Here is a 23,086-nt window from a genome sequence, read left to right on the forward strand (position 1 = left end):
CATCAACTCGTAGGTGTTAAAACGTTACAACACACTAACATTAAACTTTTCTCCTCCCACCTCTAGTTGTGCCAAAAGCGTTGGCAACACGTGATTCACAGTCGTTTCACGGTTGTTTCACGGCCCTTCCACACGCGTTTCAGGCTCGTTACCTGGCAACTGGGATTCACGCCAGTGGCGCGTCTTTCACATACCTGAGCCGCAAGGTTTTCAGACTGTCGGTTTAACACACTTTGACTCTTTGTAATGTCAGCAGCCATTCCCACCTGTCAGCAGGTCCCATACCTAGAGCAGTCACGTGACCACAACCTGGCCGCTCACAGGTCCACATTCTTCGTTTATCTCACGTGATTGGTCAAATATAGTATTACGTTAAACTGGAGTATATTATTAGTTTTTAGGGTGTACGACCTTAACTTCGTGGCGATATAACCTGTTTACTTGGCGGTAGATTGTAGGCTCAGAACCTTGAGAAGTACTTCCCAACCGTTGCCTATATCCCGTATCTTCATATCTACAGACTGAGAATGGTGGAGCTTGACAGTCTCTACCACTATGTCTATACCAAGGTTAGTAGTATTATATCTGACACTTTGTTCCAATTTTATGTTTAAGAATTTCGCTTTTCAAGCACTTTGAGACTATAATATTCGGAATTTTTGCGAGATAGATTTTAATTGCCAGATTCCTGCAGATGACGCATAATAAAAGGCATTTTGTTACATGTAGTAGCCGGTTAAATTAAACAGTGGCAGGATTGTTACCCAGCGAAGGGTAGTTTCAAGATTTATAAGACTTCCACCGGCTCATGTTGTACTGATTTGCCCGTGTCTTTCACTTATTAAAGTCGCTATTAATAGCCATTTCCCACAACATGGCTTTGCTGTGTCTAAAATCTGGACCTCTTGTGGGCTTGACAAATCTAATCGATTACCTTAGCATTTACCTGAGCCACGTTTGATTGTTAGACTGCTTACATAGTTATGGACCTGGCGGGACGCTGTGTTGATAAGTCCTTATAATAACATGCTTTGCTTGCAGTACAAAATCAGTAGTCTGTATTAAACGACACACATACACTGTCAGCTGTTTGAGCGACTAACTCTACCTTCATTGAATTGTTCATACAAAGAGACACACTCGGGTGTTTTGTCTCTGTTTTGTCTCTGTTTTGTCTCTCTTTTGTCTCTGTTCTGTCTCTGTTCTGTCTCTGCCTTGCCTCTGTCTCCACCTTTCTTGGACCTTTCTACCATTTTGGCATTTTTCTTCACGGACGTGCCAAGTTTTCTTCGTTGTTCATTGTTCATCTCATTTTCCAATGCATGGCTTTTCTGTTCCCGTCCGTACAACTGACTGATGATTTTTTGGAGCTTCCATTTTTTCGTATATATATACAGAGAAAATATGCATTTATTTGTTCGGGATTTCTTACTTTTTGCCCTCTCACTATTCTGATTATTATATTTATACTTATCTTCGCTTACTTAAAAATCTCAATTAGTTACCTTGATCGTTGATGAATATCGGATATACAAATCGTTAACGTGTCGTTTTTCCTTCGTACACGAAGCACAATCCTCTAAACTTGTAGGGCATCCCCACGGTACACTTGCTAGGCTATGAAATGTTTACTTCTAACAATTACTACGATGCCGTCGATGCCAATCAGTCACGTGGGCACTAATTACAGCTTTATTTAAGCTTAACCTACCGAAAGTCAGTGCCACTGTGGTAACCGTTAGTCCACTAGATGGCATAACTTTACCGACTGTTTTATGTGTGACTATCTGCTCGAAATTGAGGTCACCACAATATTTGTTGCATGTGGAAACCGTGTTATTCGTGTTTTGTGTTGTTTGGTTTGAAATTATATTCTTGTCCAAAAAGTCGCTGTTGCACTCAGGCTTAGATTAATCTTTAAATTGTGTTCATTGTTAGTTGACGGAGCTAGTCGTGCATAGGAGAGCTATTTGGACCTCGAAGGAGTGGATATTAGATTTTGGCGGGCTATAAATATTGTTCTTGCATTTATTTCTTATAACCTGTACTTTATTTCCACAAATTATGCATACATAAACAATATTTAGACAGTATTGGACTGTATGAGACAGTATTAAAACAATTATAAATCTCCAATAGCAGATTTTCAAAATGTACACAATATGAAGTTCAATAATCGGTCTTTACTTAAAAGATTATTACTTTCCCTTCTCAAGAAACAGGTAACCTAAAATATAATCCTGCAGTCTATTGTATCAGTCTATCCTGCTTGTTGTTCATAATTTTTTTCTGACCTTGACAATATAAGAGCTATGCCTTAGCCTATCATTCAGCCTGTAGCAATATATACTGCAATGTCTCATTCTATTGTCTACTCTCATGATGTCTCGTCTTTGTAGTTAATCTGACGAGTCAATACAGTATCTCTGATTTCTGGACATGATCACTATTAATTCGGTTCACGAAGTCAGTTTAGAAAAGTGTGCTGCTCTATCATAGCCCCTGGCCTCCAACATTGCCCCCTATGATATGCCCCTGGCAGAGCCTGAACTCAAATACATCACGTCAATAACTTAAACTACATATCCTCACATTACACCGCACCGCATGAAGTTAAATGTAAAATGTAAGCCATTGGCCGTATTGTAGAACTCTATCAAAATTACTGGGGCGGTACCCTTTCTAATTCTATGTGTTATGTACTTCGTCACATGTTGCTTTGTTTTCTCTTGTTCGATCGTATGTAGTACTCGAGTACCACTCGAGTAGTAATCGAGTACTCGAGTATTACACGTACTTATTGCAGCTCCAAATGTACCATGATATGTATCTTTACTGGATCAGTACTTCCAGTTGAAGCTGAGTTAGAGTATTACTTCCAGTTGAAGCTGAGTTAGAGTATTACTTCCAGTTGAAGCTGAGTGGTGCTTCAAGCTGTACAGTACTCATACTGGTCTACGTGATAGTTGATACGATCTTTAGAGTCGTGGGTCCTGGTCTCGACTATGTCGAAACAGCGACAATTAGTAACATTTATTACAAATTATAGAATTAAACTTGTCAATCTAACCAACTAAAGATCTAATGTCAATGACAAATTTCGAGCTTCATTACTTTTTCAAACGAATAAAGGCAATTAAATCTCACAACTAAATCTCACAATGAGCGTGGTACACGGGTTTACAATGGATCAGAGCTGCGACCAAAAATGTGTTTGAATGGGCTGACAAAGTGACAAGTATGAATTAGGGATGAGTAACAATCGGGACAGCTTGAAGGAGATGGCGCGACATTGCATGATCGGGGTGGCAGTCAGTTACCCCTCCATATCTGAAAATACAACATTTAAGAAATTTACTCCTGAAAAATTAACGTGACTTGCTGAAACCTAATAATAAGCTTACAATGCCTGCAGAGATTACTGTGTTGCGAAACAGTTTGTGAGTTTGTATTTAGTGATTAAATGCAATTTTAGTGGGAGGCCGACTTCCAGGCCCCCTCATTACTAGGGGGCCAGGGAGATCAGATCATGTCACTAATTAGTGACGTATAATTAGTTCCGCGGAATTTCAATTCTATTTATTTTGAACAGATGATAGAACTATCAAGATAGCACTATAACCTTCATGTACGTTGTTGTTGTCACGGACCTGACCGATAACTTGTAATTATATGGGTAACGATGCGACTTCAAATCTCAAATCTGATTTATTAGAGAAAGCTAATTTATGCTCCTGGACTGTATTTAGATATCTGATGCAAATAACTAAATTATAACTCTATTTAACTCAAGTTAATTAAACATAATTGCATCTTATTGGGTTAAGATCTCATGTCACAAAGTAATAGATCTTATTATTTCCTCATAAATTCATAACGTCGTTCCGAGACCACGCAGTAGACATCTTGAATTCCTTTAAATACCTTTAAATGTGATTCGTTGTCACTATTGGATCCAATGTCTCCGTTTCCTTTTCACTTTTCTCCTGACCTCCACACAGACCGAGCATGTTTGCTCCTCATGACCTCATAATTGCGCTATTTTTTACGGCGATAATAAGAAAAGTTAGCGTGGTAGGTTCTTCGTCCTCTCATCGCATAATGTGTGTTCTTTCCATTCGTGAAACTGAAACCATTGACAGCTTTGTATCGTATAAAATCAGTCATCAGATACGTTCGCTCACCATATCCAACACACTCCAATTATTCTCTGGATATTAGAATATTTACCGCTCCTCCCAGTCAAACCAGGTGAGTATAACGTGTCACACTCCATTGGCGACAATGGAGGAAGTGAGAGAGTTAATTCAATTTGTTGTGATTTGTTCTCGAGCAGCTGTTTTAATCGCGTTCCATTTCCGGTTGTGCCTGATCGAGCCAGTAACATTGCAACCAGTCTGCTGCTCAATCTCCGGACAAAATTTCACATTTGTCACCGCGCTGTCGTCAATCTCCGGGGAGTATTCCACTTTTTTATACTGTTATTCAAGTAAAGTCTCCCTCCCTCTCCGTCAAAATATCTACTCATTTCCTACTTCTTACTTAGGGCTAGAGTAGGTGTGAGGCCGAGATCTTGCCAGCCAATTTGATCATCAGTTGCAGATACCATTTTAGCTTGATTATGGCTGATATATAGTGTATGGCTTATATAGTGTATGCATATATTTTTTAATCAATCATCATCTTCAAATCAATTTTTAAACATTTCATTTCTAAACAATAATAATGGCAAATATAAATTTATCTTCATTCGAATTAAATCATATGGTAAAAGATTTAATTGAAATACGAATAGATTACTACGTATGTGATAAGGTTTTAAATTGACTATCAGCATTCAGCCTTAGACGCAAAACCTGCCATAATAGATTGGCAGCGGCAATTGCTGGAAGGGGCCTCATAAAGAGGGCCATAACTGCCGAGAGTTACGAAGTCCTAGCAGTTATTATAATATATTATAATTATATGGTGCAAAGGAGTTAAGCGAGGATGGCGGATGTGGTAATATAGTAATTATACACCATAAAAACATAAAGAGGACTATAGTCCTCTTTATGTTTTTATGGTGTATAATTACTATATTACCACATCCGCCATCCTCGCTTAACTCCTTTGCACCATGAAAAATGGAGATCATTCATTGGCATCAAGACGTCTCATCTAATCTTAAGGTTTCTCAATTCGCACTATGTAGGTAATGGTATCTACATTTGAATAAATTCATTTGGGCAGTGTCGATTTCGAAATGATTTGGAAATAACTCCGCTCCTGGTTCAGCTTGCTCCCAATCCTTACTCATACTATTCAGCGTGATGATTTATTGATGACCAGTTCAAAATAATACGTACCAGTTTGAAATATTTTGAACAATAGAATAATTTCAATCTGTCTCGATCTCCTATAACAATAAGATCACAATACACGACAGATCAGAATTTATTACATATTTTACTTAACCTAATGTCTGTAATTTTAACTTAATACCTTTGTTATTTGTAGCTTACTTTTACGACCTAAATTTTGAAATTTTATATTTTCAAGGATTGCAATTGATCACTCTTGAAAGTCGCGAAGCATATGATGATGGAATAATGGGCTGAATTAGCCTGCTTGTATTCAATGCGTTGTTTCATCAAATTTTCTTAACAATTTCTAAATTATAATTGTTTAAGTATCTCTGACGGCCGATCATATGCCACTATGATAGTAGCGTATGATACTAAAAATTAGCCTGCTTCAGCTTGTATTCAATGCATTGTTTCATCAAATTTTCTTAACAATTTCTAAATTATAATTGTATAAGTATCTAGCTGACAGCCGATCCAGTGGCATAACGAAAGGCCCCGCCGACCCCGCTTTCCGGGGGGGGGGGGGGGGGGGGGGCAATCTTAAGGGGGCGCCAAATCGTCGTTCGAATGTGAGACAATTTCGAAAAACTTAACTACGGTACTAGCAAAACTGCGCGTTTTTATCTAGAACATCTTTTTTAGAGATTTTACCGGCGTATCGTCTAAAATCATCTAATTTGTTTAACTTCAAGGAAGGGTGCCGAAAGGGGAGGGGGCACCAACAGGGGGGGGGGGCGGCGCTTTTTCAGCGGGGGGGGGGGGGGGGGGGCCGGGGGCTAGGCTAACAGGCTACGTTACGCCACTGAGCCGATCATATGCCACTATGATAGTAGTGTATGATACTCAAAATTCCAAGCTCGGAACAACTCCCCTCTCTCTCTCCAGTGATAATGCTTTTTTCGTCGACAACATCTGTTGTTATTTTCTTTGCTTCCTCTACACATCAGCCAAATTTTCTTTATTACACGTACAACGCAGCTCCATAACATGCAGCTGTGATAGCGAAATTTTCAGGGAACCCTCTACAACTAGCTTGTAATGGTGGATCACTTCTGAGATTTTTACCAATAACCTAGATTAATATTGCCCCGAGCTGAAACTTCAATCATATCAAGCTAACGTGCGGGGCCGGTACTGACTCTCATGTCATTGGCTCCTTTACAAGCTTCAAAACAGTATACGTCCGCGTTGAATCTTGCGTGTCCTCAGATTTACACGTTGATTGGCTGGTTTCGCTAGGGTACTTCAAGTTTAAACACTGTCAATAGTTGAGCTCGTTTTGGTTGGTATTACTTCGTGAGGCCTGTTGAGTAGGTGCTCATACCAGCACTATTGGTAATAGTTCTCAGTGGTGTCATTTCTTGCGAGTTCAATTATTCGTAGATTAAGTTTCAAATTGGCTGGATGAGTGTGTCGGTAAGTTCACTATCCAATGACATGGATTTGTTTCCAAATTATTTAGATGTTATCTCGTTTGCTCGGCAGAGGTTTTTAACCCAATAAGCCATTGATTACTTCCTGGTTATGATGTAAAACACAATTAATATATTTCCGCATTGGAAAATTAACGTATCACGTAAAAATAGAGGATCTAGCTGAAAGATGATGACATTACTTAATTTGATTGATATTATCCTTATCTTTAGATACATACAGTACTCGTCAATCTTAATTGATATGTAATGCATATCAATTAAAATTGACGAGTACTGTTAATAAGTAATTAATTATTTGCTGGACGGAACTAGTTAGAAACTATGTCTCGATATCTTGGCATCATTCTTTAGTTTCGTTTACTCATTCCTTTTGTATTTACCGATTAATTCCTTTATTCAACGCTGTGAGATCTGTTTCTTACCATATCTCCAAAAATCTCCCCAAGAATCCCACCATCGTTAGAGAACCATCTGTTAAATCACTGTAAGTTTAATGATAATATAAATATCATGAATATGATACAAAACATGTAGGTCCTAAATTTTAGGAATATACATTACACATTGTATGAATATATACATTTTTATCACGTATATAGGGACAATATGATTTCTCTTTATATAACTCGTTCTGTTTATTACCACCTCTCCCGTAAACTTGTTCTCTCCAAATTTGCATCTTTGTCAGACGCACCCCGTGAACAATTGTACAGATTGCTTGCTGTGCTCTGGTGCAATCTACTCCTCCATCGTATAGTTAAGCCTAGCTATTATCTTAAAGCTTTTACCCTGTACCCGACTAATCAGGTAGAGAGGTAATAGAGCCAATAGTTGTGCAATGTGCAATAACATGTAGGGATCGCTGTCTGTTTCGCAACGCTACCGCATCTTTATATGCTTATCCCGGGGATCTCGATTACAGTGTTCGTAGTGATTATACTTCAAGTACTTTAAGTGATTCATAGGCAACTCGTGTAAAATGGCACGAGTTTAAACTGCCTGACCCGTTTTAAGAACGATACAGAATTAATGTATTCCAGTGCCCAGGCTCCTTTGACGCTTCTTTTACAATAAGTTTTGTGTAAGAAAATAGATCCTGAAAAGAGAGAAAGAGGGGGGCCTGCACACGGTGCACAATGAACATGAGTACATGAGTACATGGCTGTTCTGGTGGCCTTTATACAAGATTTGGAGGGGCCGGGGACAAATACCACCTTGTGCTCTCCATCAAAACTATTACATACTCATGATGTAATAGTTCTTTACGCCGCCCAAGTTGTATATAATTGCCATACCCTTCAGCTCATGCCTGTTACCGCCTGGTATACTCGTTAATCGAGGTCGGGGACCTGTGAGTGTAATCAAGTTCGGGGACCTTTAAGTGTAATCAAGTTCGAGACCTTTAAGTGTAATCAAGTTCGGGGACCTTTAAGTGTAATCGAGGTCGGGGACCTTTAAGTGTAATCGAGGTCGGGGACCTGTGAGTGTAATCAAGTTCGGGGACCTGTGAGTGTAATCGAGGTCGGGGACCTGTGAGTGTAATCAAGTTCGGGGACCTTTTAGTGTAATCGAGGTCGGGGACCTTTAAGTGTAATCAAGTTCGGGGACGTTTAAGTGTAATCGAGGTCGGGGACCTTTAAGTGTAATCAAGTTCGGGGACCTTTAAGTGTAAACAAGTTCGGGAACCTTTAAGTGTAATCAAGTTCGGGGACCTTTAAGTGTAACCAAGTTCGGGGTCCTTTAAATGTAATCAAGTTCGGGACCTTTAAGTGTAAACATGTTCGGGGACCTTTAAGTGTAATCAAGTTCGGAGACCTTTAAGTGTAACCGAGGTTGGAGACCCTGTAACATTTTAATTTAGATAACACCGCAGCTTAAACGTAACGTACTGTATGTCACGATTTGTTATTGGTACATTGCAATCTTGGTAATGAAAGCAAGTTTGATTGATAACAGTAAATAAATCCAACATCTCATTAGTGTTAATGTTGATTGTTGATAGAAGCTGTGGTTCTTGTTTTGTTTGTCGCTGTATAGTCGGCGACCAATTCTTTGTTTTGTGCTCATCTTGAATCTTCTATCTCATTCGTAATGTAATAATTATAGTATTGTATAATTTTAATCGCGATGAATTCATAACAATAATTAAAAGCAATATATAGTATGTTTCTTAAACATAATATATAATAAGTCATTTATGAAAACATTTATTACATGAAAAATTCAATAATCTAATAAAACATGTTTAAAGAACACATTTATTCACTTCATTTGCTTGCTTACACTTTAACATCGCTTGCATGAATTAATTTTAAACAGTAATATATGCTTATTGTGTACTTTATCGGAATTGCCTCCGGCACTAAATACAAATTTAATCTCAATTTCTTTAATTTTCTGGAGCGAGTATCACCTATCAAGGTCCAAACTGGAAACAGGCGCGACACCGGCAAAAACACCTAGAATAAATTATATTACTAATAACGCTATATAATAGACTAATACTATTATCGCTTTACCATGATCAGTAATTTTTCGACACAACGCCACGTTCCGTCTCCACCAACACTGCGGCAGTTAATGCGAAAATTGCATTTACCCTCAAGGCAAACTAAATTTGTTGTGTATATTTATCTATTCCGCGGCAGCCGAGACACGACATGGTAATGCACTGTTTTGCTTTATTCTTGCCATTGTAAACTTCTGTTTGTCTGGTTTGACTGGAGAAGGAAGCTGTTCGAGGAAAGCTCGCCCTCATCATGATGTTCAATGAGCTTGAAGATGAGTCTGTCTCGGAGGTCTCGACTGTGAGTTTCCCTCTATTCTGGATTGGTTGCATATTATTAAGACTAATTGATTATACAATAATTGTTTAGGCAGGTTCATTATTTTGGGCGAGGCTTCGCGAAAGTAAAGTTGAAACTGTCAGAAATTGCGATTAAACAGTAAATTTGGATTTTACCTCTCCTTCAAATACTGTCTAGTGCGTTGTGGCCACAAAAAGTACTAAGTAATTTAAGTACTAAGTAATTCAAGTTAACCTGATGTTAATAAACAGTTCATTACTAGGGTACACTGGGTAGTACAGTTAGTTTTCAATGTCATACGTCCGTCTCAATTTTCTCAGCCAGATCCAGTGCTACTGATTCTAACTAAATTAGCTGCCGAAAGACACAATTTTGGCGGCGAAAATTTTGTGAAATTATATGTTAATTAGAATTTGTCATTATCATGCAGTCTGCCAGTACATTTACAAGTACAAACACGATGGCTCAAATGCACATATCGGACCTGCTGAAAATAAGATTAGAATTATCTTGATCTTCCTACTTGTTGTGGGCAACACATTTAGCTGCTAATAGAGATGTTATCCATGTCACATGTCCACTTAGTTAGTTAGTTAGTTAATTCGGGCCCGTCCCCAGTTTGAATGGTAATTGCTTATTCTCGCGTTGAAACTCAAAAACCTCCGATAAGTTAAATCGTAAAAAATTTGCATGAAGTTCTATGAAATTTAATAAGTTACCGATTAGATAAATCAGTACATCGAAAAATGCAGGCGATGTTACCATTTTTAATCATTTTTAAATCGGTTTTACTGTATTTGTACCTCCCACACATTGTATACTCTGCTCATGAATGTCCATTGTCCAATGATAAGCACCTTATCACTCACAGATGACAGTAATGCGATTGTTAACTAAAATTATCTAACTGTTCTTAATTTTTTCTGGTCAAAACGTTACTTCGTGTAAATTATTTTTGATAATGCATTCACACCTGGGAATATATTACATGTATTCTTAATTTTATCATGCCATGTATATGTAATAGAAATTAATACATCTTACGTCTATATATGTTTATTACTTAAAAATATGCTACGACTGACGTATTGTAGTGTATTAAATATTAGTGTATTTGATTTTACTATATTGTATCGAGTCACTTGTTATCGCCTGATTCATGATCTCTGCGCAGCTCTGATGATACACTCTGACAGTAACATATTCTCTCCACAATCATCATTACCTCACGTCATTAATTAAAGTCACAGGAAATATTAATAATATATGTATCTTATCCTCATGTGTCCCAGCTCCAGCAATATACTACAGCATTGCTTATAGTGTTACGTTATATCACTATATTAGTATCTAGTTCTCTAGTATACACTCTCAGCTACTCAGACCAGAGACCTGGCACTTTACCTCAGTTCATTATTCTCTCTAGCTGTACGCTGCACTTAATGCTATTTTGTTGCTGTGAACCTGAATATTTCTATTGTTAAACCTACAATTACATCACGTACAAGATAATTAGTTGCCATCCTCGCGACGTGTATGTGCCCGTAATCTGACAGTTTTGTATATTGTTACCCGGAGGTATGTTTGTTGTTTCGTGTGATGTAGCGGAACCCGTAAAATTCCCGGAGGCAATGCACACTAGTCCAGACCTGACTGTGAGTTGCTAAGTGGCGTGAGCTCATCGGCCAGGCTCGTCAGTTAGGCTCGCTGTAAATCATTTTTAACTTTGCCGTGACTGGTTTTCGAGGTCGTTCAACGTTATTGGTGGTTGGTTATGTTTTAAACTCGGGGCTGCACGCCTTTTATGTTGCTTTTCCCGAAGCTTGCTGGTAATATATCATGTAGACTTTACTGACAAACGCAACGCCAGTTTTTAAACTGGATCCCTTTTAAACCCAACCTGTATTTCGAATTAGTGTCTTTTGTGATTCATTTATCCTATTACTTACACATTTGTAATAACGAGATATATCATGTCAGTTCGATCAGGTTTCCATGGTTGTCGTGGGAAGTTAAGTGGAATCGGATTACAGATCAAGTGTGTTACCATAGGAAATTACTGAGAGTACCCCCTACAAACGGGCCATGCTAGATCAAGTAAATAAAGAGATAAAGGGTCGTGTTTTTTTATTGCTGCATTGCTACCATGCCAGCTAATTGGTTTGATTTCCAATGAGTTTTTAGGCTAGCTATCTTTTTGCGTCAAAGCACAATGTGGCTCTTTGCCATTTTGAGTTTGCATTATAGCTGTTTTGGAATATAGGAATTATAGTATTAGGGAAAGAAATGAATGATAACCTTTCCCTACAGGCTACAATCTACATGTCTTCTTAGTGATGATGTAATTTGTTACCACTATCCAATAAGCCCAGCTGGGCTAAATAAAGAAAATGTGTTGTTAAGTTATGTTGTTAAGATATACTGCTGAATAGTGAATATACATGCTTAAAGTAAACTGCTTTACATTAACAATATATATGACTTATATTGATGTACTAAGTTGGTGTGCCATGTACATGTTTTCACCGGTTTTGCTGCATGATTTTCCTTGAAAGATTAGAATGCTTGGTTTATAATTCATATTTCTAACTATTACCTTTTAAACAAGGTCTTAATGATCTATTAAAAAGTTGTATTAATGACTGTAAGTTAAAATTGTCTCCGAAATGACTTCAATGCTCCTCACTCCACTACATATTTTTCTTCGATGTTTGGTGGCAATTTAAGGATGAGGCAAGATGTCTTACAGTTACAAGAATTTTGTAATTGATATAACCACTACCCAAGTATGAAAAACATCTCATTTCACTGCATTTCACTAGTTGATGATCTCTGTATATTACATTTCACCTTACTGTAAAAGTGTGATCTGGATGAGAAGAACGGACTAGGCACACTTTTGAATTCGACGGTATCATATAATATAACTTATTTTTAAATTTGTATTGAAAGTACAGTCTGTAAATGAGTGTCAAACCTGTGATTGAGTATCTATAAATAGAATATAGATATGCATACAATATGCATATAGTAACATACGACTTAGTATTTACTTCTGTGTGACACTCGACCCTCCGTTTTAACATTTTACCTCTTACTTTGGCCCTTGACTCAAATCCTTGACCATTTATAACCCAACCCAATTACTTAAACTTTCATTTACTTGTCTCTCTGAAGTTACCCAATTCTTGTAACAAGAACTTGTAACAAGAACTTGTAACAAGAACTTGTAACAAGAACTTGTAACAAGAACTTGTAACAAGAACTTGTAACAAGAACTTGTAACAACTTAACAAGTACTTGTAACAAAGTGATGAGTTGAATGTAGAGGGATGAAAGCTTCTATCTACAGGTCGCGCGTCCCCCATCTTCCCCCTCCTCCACAAATACCGAACTTTTCATCACTTAATAAAGTTGCATGGGTGAAATATAAAAATAGAGGTTATTTTAGATTGGTTCAATGTTGTAAGTTGTTACGGAGGCTGTTATCATGTCAGAGGTAAGCAGTAAGAGGTAATGATTCGATTTTGTTTATAAAATCATCTCAAGGGTAAATTTTTGCACTTTGGGAGGTGATTTGTGGGGAAGAAGGAATTTGGGTGACGAGGTGCCGAACAGTGTGGAAACGGGAGTGCTTCCCAACACTCGATAATGAATACTTTCTTGGACAGGATAATGATACATAATGATACATCATGTTCTAAAGCTCATTTAATTTTGGCATTGTATTGCTGCCTTTGTCTACCCGAGCAGGTGATGCTCGAGTAACAATAATAGTACATTTCACCGGCTTCAGTCAGACAGTCAACAGAAATTCATGTCACAATTATAAAAGGCGATCAGTCTGGCTATTGTTTTCTTGTCAATAAAATGGTGTATGCTGCTTCAACTTTTTCACGGTAGTTGGTTTGAATGGTTGGTTCGTGTTTTCGCGAGTGCTTCAAGGTATTTGTGCTTGATTTCCGTGTGGCTCGCCCTTCTGCTTCTTTGGCATGAATTTGTAATGCATGAAACGCTTTTGTATGGTAGAAATCCTCTTTTATAACAAAGTGACCATCAATAAACATTCACCGAATCAAAGTTGTTCTGCTGAATTATTTTGTCGTTCTCCAAAGGAACAAGATTAAGTGATTAAATTATAACTTTAAATTACTCAATTTAAAATCTCTTTCAGTGATTCTTATCCCGTCATGGCACCCGACAGTTTGTCACTTGTTTTATTACATTTTCACCAAGATTTATTAAAGATCAGACTTGGTGGTTCCTGTATATAGCAGTTTAAAATATATTTTTTTTAGAATGATCACAATCGCCATGGGCGGCTGCTATGCCATGAGTTGCTTTTTGCTGATGTTTTCCTTTTGGCATAATATAATTTTCCTATTGTCTGCAATTTTATCAATTTAAACTGTTTTGAGATGCTTCCATCGTATATGCTTGGAATACAGCAAATGGCTCATTTAAATTGCCGCATGCAGTTTAATGATATTCTGTTATATTTGACCAATATACGAAACAGGAGTGGTGAAGCATCAGCCAACCCATTTTGTAATGAATTATAAGGTGTCAAACCATGTGCCTGCATGGAGCTGGACATTTGTTTTTTAAACTTAATTGCATTAAAACTTTAAACGTGTCGAGAGCTCATACATGGTGAAAACTCTAAAATTGCGGTACATCTTTGAAATGAACGTTTTCGAAATATCGGAATTCTGCTAGAATTATGCAGTCAGCAGAATTGAGGAATAATCTTTTTCTGGGAGCCTACAAATTTTAAACCTTAAAATTAGCTTATGTTTCTTACCAAACCGGCACATGATAATAGCGTCTCCAAATCATTGACCACCATCTTCCAGGTATGCAGTATGGGAGTGACGACCTCGTCCCTGGATCTCCCCCCTGCAGAGGATTACCTTACCCAGTGTTGCCTGGCAATCAGAGAATGTTCATCCATCCGTCTTATTCATGCTCCCAAGGAGCTCAAGGAAGTCGTCCAGCGAGCTGTTGAGAAACACTGGTCACCAGGTTTGTTGTGTCAATTTTATGGAATTTTTGGTAATGCGGTGATTCTTACTGTAAATTCTTGACACATTTACAGCACCGAGATTCGGTAAATTCTTTTAATTTTTAAAACGAAGGAAAAGTTTTGTAATTTCATGTTCTGATGCTATCCCTGACTTGATCACTGTCTATCTTTAGGCGGTTCTAAGATACTAGAGACAGATACACTATGGGAGTATCGGCTCAAGGGTCTGCCATTCTGGAACTCTTTTTCTCATCAACGATCCCTTCAGGTAAGTTAGAGGAAAAAATAATACATTGCTAAATTTAATTAGATGATAGCTCAACGGCTGACTGAATTATCAATTAGGAAACCATTGACAGTTCTATTTCGACTGAATACAATATTTCAAGGTTTCCAAATGTTGAATTCCAGACTAACTTTACAAGTTTAAAGTTACAAGTTTGTAAATAACCACAACTACTTCCCACAGGTGCACTCTCTAATCTGTTACATGTTGGACGAGATGCAGGTAGCTGGATGGGACGTCCAAACTGCCACTGACCTCTCCCGCTGCAAGGACCTGTCCACTTTCTTCTTAAAACGACGTACCAAGGCCATGACTGATCGTGACGATCCGGTTCGTGGGCGACGAAATGTAAATAGCGGGGACGGTAAAGGAGCATGAGAGAACAGCACGCAGGCGCTGTCGGACCTGCTCTACAATTACTCATGATTCTGAGCTGCAAGCGCTACTACTTTTTGTGCATCGCCATCTTAACTTGATCTAACTTTTTTAGCATAATCCTCCAAACTAATCCTTGATCATTGAATGATCTGCTAACTTTGATCAGATCTGATCTGATCTGATCGATCTGATCGCTATTTATTATCTGCATCACTATTACAACCCTCTCTTACGAAACGAAAAATCCGAAATTCTACCATGAGCCAGTGCTCATGGCCCAAGTTGATCAATAGCCCTTATCTCTCATACCTCCTCTATTCGAGGCGAAATCCCACGCTTTTAGGGATCGTTTACATATCACGTCAGTAAGCCTCCCCTTTAACGTTCCCCCTCTTTAAGCATATTTACACAAAGCTATCGTGTAAATAATAAAAGATATGGCATTATCGTCAGTTTCCCCCCTTTTCAACCCCCTCCCTCTGCCTCGGTGCTGACGTAATATGTAAACGATCCCTTAAAATTGAATGAAAGCCTTCTTATCTAATCTTTTTTAATACTCTATCTTTTGATTTGATCTATTTTAAACCTCTGCGGTGCTTAACATAACCTCATGCTTGTATGGCTATTCTTTTAACCTCACTCATCTATGTCTAAAATCTTACCTGAACAAGTTGATCCGACGTACCGTGTCTGGTACTGTGATAATATCAAGCTAGGATATCAGTCCATTACACCATGTTCGTATTACAGAGAATGATGTTCAGCGCAACTCTAGCGGATAAGAACAAAGTGTATGTGGTTAACGCCCCCAAACACGTGATAAACCAACTGTATACCATCTTTAGCAACCACTGGTCTAAAGGTAAGATCCTGTTAATGATGCTAATGATCGTGCTAATTAGCTAATAACACAGCTAATTATCCTGCTAATTATCCTGCTAATTCTGACAAATAAACAACTTACATTTTGTCATTCAGACCCTCCTTCCATCACGTGACAAATAGTTAAACAGTACAGCTGTTAAATGTTCTGTATCTCACACTGAGAAGAAAGTAATGAGTAAATAAGGAGTACACTAGGCTGATACAAGTAACCACAAGTAACCACAAGTAACCACAAGTAACCTCAAGTAACCACAAATTAACACTTCATAATGACAGGTGTCCTGAGGGTATCCAGGAACAAATATGGAACAATATTCACGCTGAAGGGGGAACCTTGGTCGGATGGGAAGTCTGCCTCAATCCAAGCTAGTTCTCTGGTCCACCGTCTTGTCTACACCATTGGTAATGAAGTGACTATTTATTATCCTAGTAAAATAATAGTCGTGTTGTTTAATGTAGCCTTAACTATAAATATTTATTCAACATTTAAAGTTAAGGCTATTTTTGGTGTTTATGCAATTCAGGATTGTACTAAAATACATATTATTTTTCCTGGCATTGGGTTTTTGCACTAACCAACGGTTGAACTAACACGGCTGTTGTAGGTGATGACATTTCATCAACTAACACAGCCTTTATTAGGCTTACTTGGCTGGGACGTGAGCACTATAGCCCGAGTCAAGAACTTTAGGGATACCATATTCTTCAAGCAGAAGAGAATGAAGAAATTTGATGATCTTGTCGGATGCTTCCTTTCTATCAGTTTCTACGGTAAGGCAACACATTTCAATATTCTTGGAATTACCTGGACCTTTCCATTTTAAATTCAACATTTGAGGAAAATTTCTATGGAAAATCTAACCTTCGAGGAAACCTTTTTAGTGTACCATGCAATACGAACTGAAAGAATTTCAATTTACAACCCCGAGTTTATCGATATAATGTTAATCATTATGACCGGACCCGTGTTCAGGCAAAAACAGACTGAGGCTGATTCACTGCAGTGACCCAAATATACAAAATGATATTGAAAACTTCATCAACCAAAGTTGGGAACCAGGACTGGAAGGAACGAGAAAAATACACGGCACTATTGAGTTCAGGGTAGGTCATTCTTATTAATCAGATCAATTAATCGTTAACTGTGATCTGTAAGGAGTGGTGGTATTTTGTAAGCAGACGTCTGTTTTGACTTTTAAAGTGCCGAAATGTCTACTTTTAGCTACCTTTTGTAATGAACCATTTAGTAATCTGTCGTCAGAGAGGAAATGTTTTATAAGGATCCTATTCCTATGGCCGTTAGAAACTTTTTTATGAATGTATTTTCTCATTTACTGACTGCCGTATTTTTACTCAGCTGAATGGGAAGCCGTTTTGGTCGGACAGTACGGATGGAATTGACAGCAAATTACTGATCTGTGCTCTGCTGGCTATGCTTCAGAAGAAAGGGTTCGTAACAATATATTACTAGAGTTGAGTCACTAGGACACTAGATATTATAGGATATGGACCTGTAGTAATGACTGCTAGTTAGAAAAATGTTGCATTTCAGTACTGCTGCGAGCGGTACGGTGTCAAAACCTTTCAAATTCTACCCAATGGAGTGATACGACAATGCACTGAACACGTGCATCCTGCAATGAAAATAATATAATATTTTGTATAACAAACACTGCTGATGAAGCCTCACAGTATTTACATTGAACAGGTGGAGGATTCACAACTTTATCAGTGCGACCAGATCTCTCGAAAATAAGGGAACACTCCTGTTCAAGAAGGAGGCAAGTTCCGACGTGTCCCCTATGTGCATATCTTTTGATGATGAGGTCAGTTTTTGAACAAAACATTCTTTAAGTCGTCGTTTTGCTCTCTTTTGATGGAAAATTACAAAAGAGAATACGTATAGATCTGTCAATTCCTTAAGAAAAACTGAATCGGAAACGTCTCTGATAAAAATGACTGTATTTTCAGGATAAATTACGTCTCATCTCGGCTACTGATGATGTGAAGTGTACCGTCAGGACTGTCATTACACAGAGACTTGGAACAAATGGCATCGTCAGGGAGGGCAACTTCAGGTGGGTCATTTGGGATATTATGATTAATGGATCAACTTAATAAGATAACTTTATAACTTCGTATCACAGTCTTATTCATTAAGATTGTGATACGGACACCATCCTACAGTTTCCAGTGTCTTTTTCGCGTGTGTAACATAAAAACGTTCAGGAACTGTTGGGAGTTCAAGTTGCACGGAGCCCCCTGGACTGGTTTATCTAGTGACGAGGGTATCAAAGTCAGGTCTCTTCTAGCTCACATTCTGCAGGTGAAAACTAAACGAAGCTTGTTGTATTTTTTTATTTCAGTGACCTCAGCTGCCGACTCCATCTAACATAAATTTTACTTCCCTTCGCAATCAATTTGACTGTCGAACTCAACGTGATTTCTAAATTAACCGTCCTCTATTTCAGAAACTGTCATTCAAAGGCTGGCACGTGATGACGTCATTCGACGTGTGCTCGAAGATCATCAAGAGCGACGACAGACATCCTCAACCGCTGGACGCCCAGAGCTGGTACCTGTGCAAGAAGGAATCTCTGGGGATCATGTTCGATAAATGGAAAAGTAAGGCTTTAGCTCCGAGATTAGAGAGAGAGACGGACCTGAGTAAGGCTCATGTGTATCATGTGGTGTATCATGTGGTGTATCACGTGTAAATTGTGACGTCATCACGTCATGTTGTGACGTCATGTTGGGGTTGGTTCATAGAACCTTACACATTGAGACTTGTTCTTGAGTTCAGCATATTTGATTAATGTTTCCCAGTGTCACCTAATTTCGTGTTAAGGTAATAATATATTGCAAATGTTGTCTAGTGAGTTTTTTGTCCGATAGAAGTGGATTTAAACAGATTTTGATGCCCCGGGTATAAGGGTTTTAAATCTCTTAACAATTCTGGTCTCAATTCATCTTGGTTCCTTTAGTTGGGAACCAAGATAGTTATTGACTAATATGGTTATAGAAATAACTAGGCGATTTGCATTTCATTAAATTCTTTATTCTGGAGACATTTCAGCTAAGAGTTTAGAATCAGGGTTCTGCGCCAATTGTGAGTTGAGTACGTCACCGAAAATAATTTTCATGAGTTAGATTTGTGATTGTGTTGTGGTAATATGTGGGTGGTGTTTGTGATGGCTTTCCCATAATTCGCTGTGCTAAACTTGAGATTTCAACGGAAGATTCCCTGATAATGCACGTTAGGTAGCGCAGTTGGTTAGAACGCCAGCTTTGCAATCGTGAGGTTGCGGGTTCAAATCCCACTGTCTGCCTGGTCGTGGGGTGAGCGTCGTTGACGTTTAGCTAAGGATCCTGAGTGGTCTATGCAGCCCCCCGGTCTACTCAGCCGAATACTCGAGAAATCGGGTGTGAGGGTTAAATGAGGAGCTGCACATTGCAGCAAAGTCTCGGGCGAAGAAAGTATGGTACACACTACCTTAACCGTCACTGGCTAAAAACAAATCCTTCGGCTTCCTGTAATTGGCTGGTTGCACTTGTGTAACAATAAATGTGGCTGTTGGAATACTCCGAAGTAAAATAAGTGTCTTGATTAAAAAAAAGTTAGATATCTGAACAAACACAACTGGTCATAGCATATCTAACGTAACCATTGGGTCGGTTTGGAGCCATTAGGGGCTGCCAAAGGTGTCCAGACTCAAGTATATCATCTAGTATGGTAGTGATATGGGATGAGTTGCGAATTTATTTCTCCACTCAAAACGACAAACGGTTGCACTTGACTTTGTTAGTTGATTACTAACTTGACGCGCTTATGAATGATTACTATTACTGACTTATTCTACTTACAGGACAAGCTCTAGAAAAGAGAGACCAACAACTGGACAATGAGCTTAAGCAGCTCTTACAAGACCTACAATACTACAAAACAGACCAAATATTTGAGATTCCTCCAAAAGTTTCAACCAATGGACAAAACATACCACAGACCTTTATTCACAATGCCATTACAAAACAAGTTTCTAATCACGCCTCTAAACTTAACATGGCCAGACTCATGAGTGCTACAGAGCGACTTTTTGGACTCCCCGGACGTCATTAATAAGACTGACTTTATAGATCTGAACTTGGGTTTGACAAACATTCTGTGACTTGCAGTTATTTAATTTAACGAAATTATGAATTCTGAGATAACCCATTTTAAAATTGTTGTGTTAGTCTAAATAAAGTCTAGATTTTTATAACATGATATTAATATTATTATTAGTTTTAAACCTAAAGACACATTAATTTTCAGAGAACGCTGACGTAGAGCCCTCAAAGAACAAGAGATCAAGTGCAGTGAACAACAACTCTTCCTCGATAAAGGACTATGGGGTCCCCGCCGGAAAAGTCAATTCCTGACGACCCTTTAGGTGAACAAGAATCGGAGCTGTCTGCTGAGATCATGAAACAAGTCATGAAACAGGACTTCTGTATACCAACAATAGAAAGGAGCGAAGCTGCTCCCTCCCCTCTCCTCGAATCCCTTAGGACAGATGACATGACAACCCCCGAGTCTTCTCTTACTAACCTGATAAGGGACATGAAGTGCGAGGTGGCTAAGGAGAAGAGACTTCTACCAAAGGAGCCTCTACCTAAGGATCTTGATATTCCTATTACCACTTTTATTGAAACAGTTGACGCTGACGACTACGAAAAGGACCTGGATCATTTGATTATTGAGGAGGATTCGTTAGAACCGGTTATGTGTAGTCTGACTAACGACCGTTTGGTGCCCTACGATTGTAAAACTATTTCTCCGTGTCCTTCAAATCATGACGAATTCGAGATTCCGGAGATTCTTGACGACATCATCAACACGATTTATTCCGATCCGCCTGTTTTTGATAAGAAATGAGAAAGAGATAGAGAGTGAGATCAGCTTTAGCCAGTCACAGCCTGGTTGTACCTATTTTATAGTGTTGGGAGTCTTCATGGAAATTTACATGTGACATTTGAGCATGGCTGAGTCTGAAATATGATTGGGATCATACGTTTTTATCTTTCTGCTCGATATATAGAGTTGAAATATTTTCAATAGTTTTAAGTCATATTGGAGATCAATTGCATGTACAGAGGATTTGAAAATGGTTGATGTCCGATGTCAAACTCTGGCTTTTAGGTTTCTAGGTGATATTACCACGTCTTTTAGTTTGAAGTGAACATTGACTTGTTAGATTTCATGTGATCAGTCAAGTATTATATCAGAACATTTCCCTTCACAGTCTTGTTACACTTTCAAATCCCTAAAAATTATCTCTGCTCTGTCTTCCCACGGTATACGCCACTTGGACTGTTTCTATCATTGAAACCAGACTGATTAGTACTTACACACAGTACAATTGCAACAATGGAAAAATGTCAATTCTGCTCGCTTTGGACAATTCAATTCAGACCGAATGTGTGACTGGTTCACTTGAACAAGATACTGAGAGCAGTTTGAGAATATGTCGGCGGTTCTGGGATCTAGTCAAAATAGGACACATATTTGGAGTCGACTTGTTATTTTGGTATTTCAGTCCAAATTTTTATACCATGCTTTGGAGTATAGATATGATAAAAGTACAATGGGCCCATGATTTTCGAAACACATTCTCATGTATATCGTTTGTCTTGATTGTATATTTTTCAAATGGCCTGATTGAAACATGCATATATTTTTAGCCTTGATAGTTATCTCGTCTATTTTGGTTCTATTCATTTTGTTTCTAAAATTCTAATCACAAATGTTTTAGTTTCTGAAAAAAAAATCGTTGCGATAACAGTGATTCTCAATGTACAACAATCATGAACAATAATATAACATTTTAAAGGGCTGTTAACATATCATCAGACTAATGGGTTTGAGGTTTAGGGATGGTTGCTAACAACAAGGATGGGGTTCAGTTGTGAGAGCTCCTGATTTCAACCAAATCATACATAATTTAATACTGTGCCGAAATCTGTCGAAATCTCTTTGGGTTGCTTACGGAAAATCTAGCGTACAATGAATCATCAATTGTTGAAGAATGGGAAAAGTTAGCGACAGAATTCATTCTCGGTATCATCTATCGAGTTTGCGAACGGTAATTTAAGTCAATAAATATCATTTCTTTTTGTTTGGAAAAGCTAAGGAGACACTGGCACTACACTGGCCACGGTCAACTCTACTATATACCTAATTTTGATTTTGTTAAATAATATAATCCTTTTTGTTACCTAAGGGTCCTTTACAAATTCAATTTGTAAACCTGAGAACTTTCATTGAGAGTCGCTCCCATTTTCAGTTTTGAAGATGAAATTTCCATATTTCCTCAATTTTACAGTTTTTACTGAATTTCTCACCCGCAACCAATAAGTCAGTCAACTATAAATGGCAAATGACACGATTGAGATTCTAGAATAGAAGTTTGATTTCTGCCGGAGGAAGGTTCACTGCAGAAAGTTTAACAAAATTAAAATGCATATTTCCCAATTTCTGTCCCATTTCACATTTTCCGTTTTCGAATATGTTTTCTCAACACAAATTTAACAGATTGGATAGACTGTTTGCCCAAATTGACGTACCGGAAGTCAAAATCCGAAGAAAATTGAAGAAACATATTGTCCCATTTTCATTCTAATTTTCAGTTTTTAATTCCGTTCTTTTCATTTTGGGACAATCTGTATACTGTACTAGACTGCATCATGCAGTTGCATTGGCGCGTGGTTTAAGGGATTGTTTGCGCGCGCATAAATTTATCATCGCGGGTTACATAAAGTTACCCAGCTATCTTTATTTTCAAGAGATCTAGTCATATTTCTCAGTCTTTCGAACTTCAGAGTCGTTAGGACATTGCTGAAAAGCAAATATTCGAAAGTACACGTGCAAACTGGACAAATTA

At 38.2% G+C, this 23,086-nt stretch overlaps 1 protein-coding gene across 8 annotated transcripts; it reads left to right on the forward strand.

The window, feature by feature from the left end:
* Positions 1–337: 337 nt before the first annotated feature.
* LOC134823529 (uncharacterized) lies at positions 338–21,908 on the forward strand. Of its 8 annotated transcripts, none has more exons than XM_063835023.1 (14): positions 338–569; positions 14,448–14,616; positions 14,791–14,885; positions 15,087–15,251; positions 16,032–16,143; positions 16,443–16,568; positions 16,809–16,937; positions 17,140–17,270; positions 17,524–17,615; positions 17,875–17,992; positions 18,138–18,244; positions 18,396–18,492; positions 18,638–18,791; positions 20,479–21,908. In XM_063835023.1, exons 1-14 carry the CDS (start codon positions 528–530, stop codon positions 20,583–20,585), a joined length of 1,644 nt encoding a protein of 547 aa, XP_063691093.1. In that variant the 5' UTR covers positions 338–527; the 3' UTR covers positions 20,586–21,908. The 8 variants fall into 8 exon arrangements, with proteins under 8 accessions (XP_063691093.1, XP_063691095.1, XP_063691098.1 ...); XM_063835025.1 differs by having other exon boundaries at positions 433–569; positions 15,087–15,233; XM_063835028.1 differs by lacking the exon at positions 338–569 and adding an exon at positions 7,057–7,268.
* The last annotated feature ends 1,178 nt before the right edge of the window (positions 21,909–23,086 follow it).

This window comes from Bolinopsis microptera, chromosome 11 (assembly GCF_026151205.1).
Source record: "Bolinopsis microptera isolate Bmic1 chromosome 11, MBARI_Bmic_1.0, whole genome shotgun sequence".
In the NCBI taxonomy this organism is placed as follows: domain Eukaryota; kingdom Metazoa; phylum Ctenophora; class Tentaculata; order Lobata; family Bolinopsidae; genus Bolinopsis; species Bolinopsis microptera.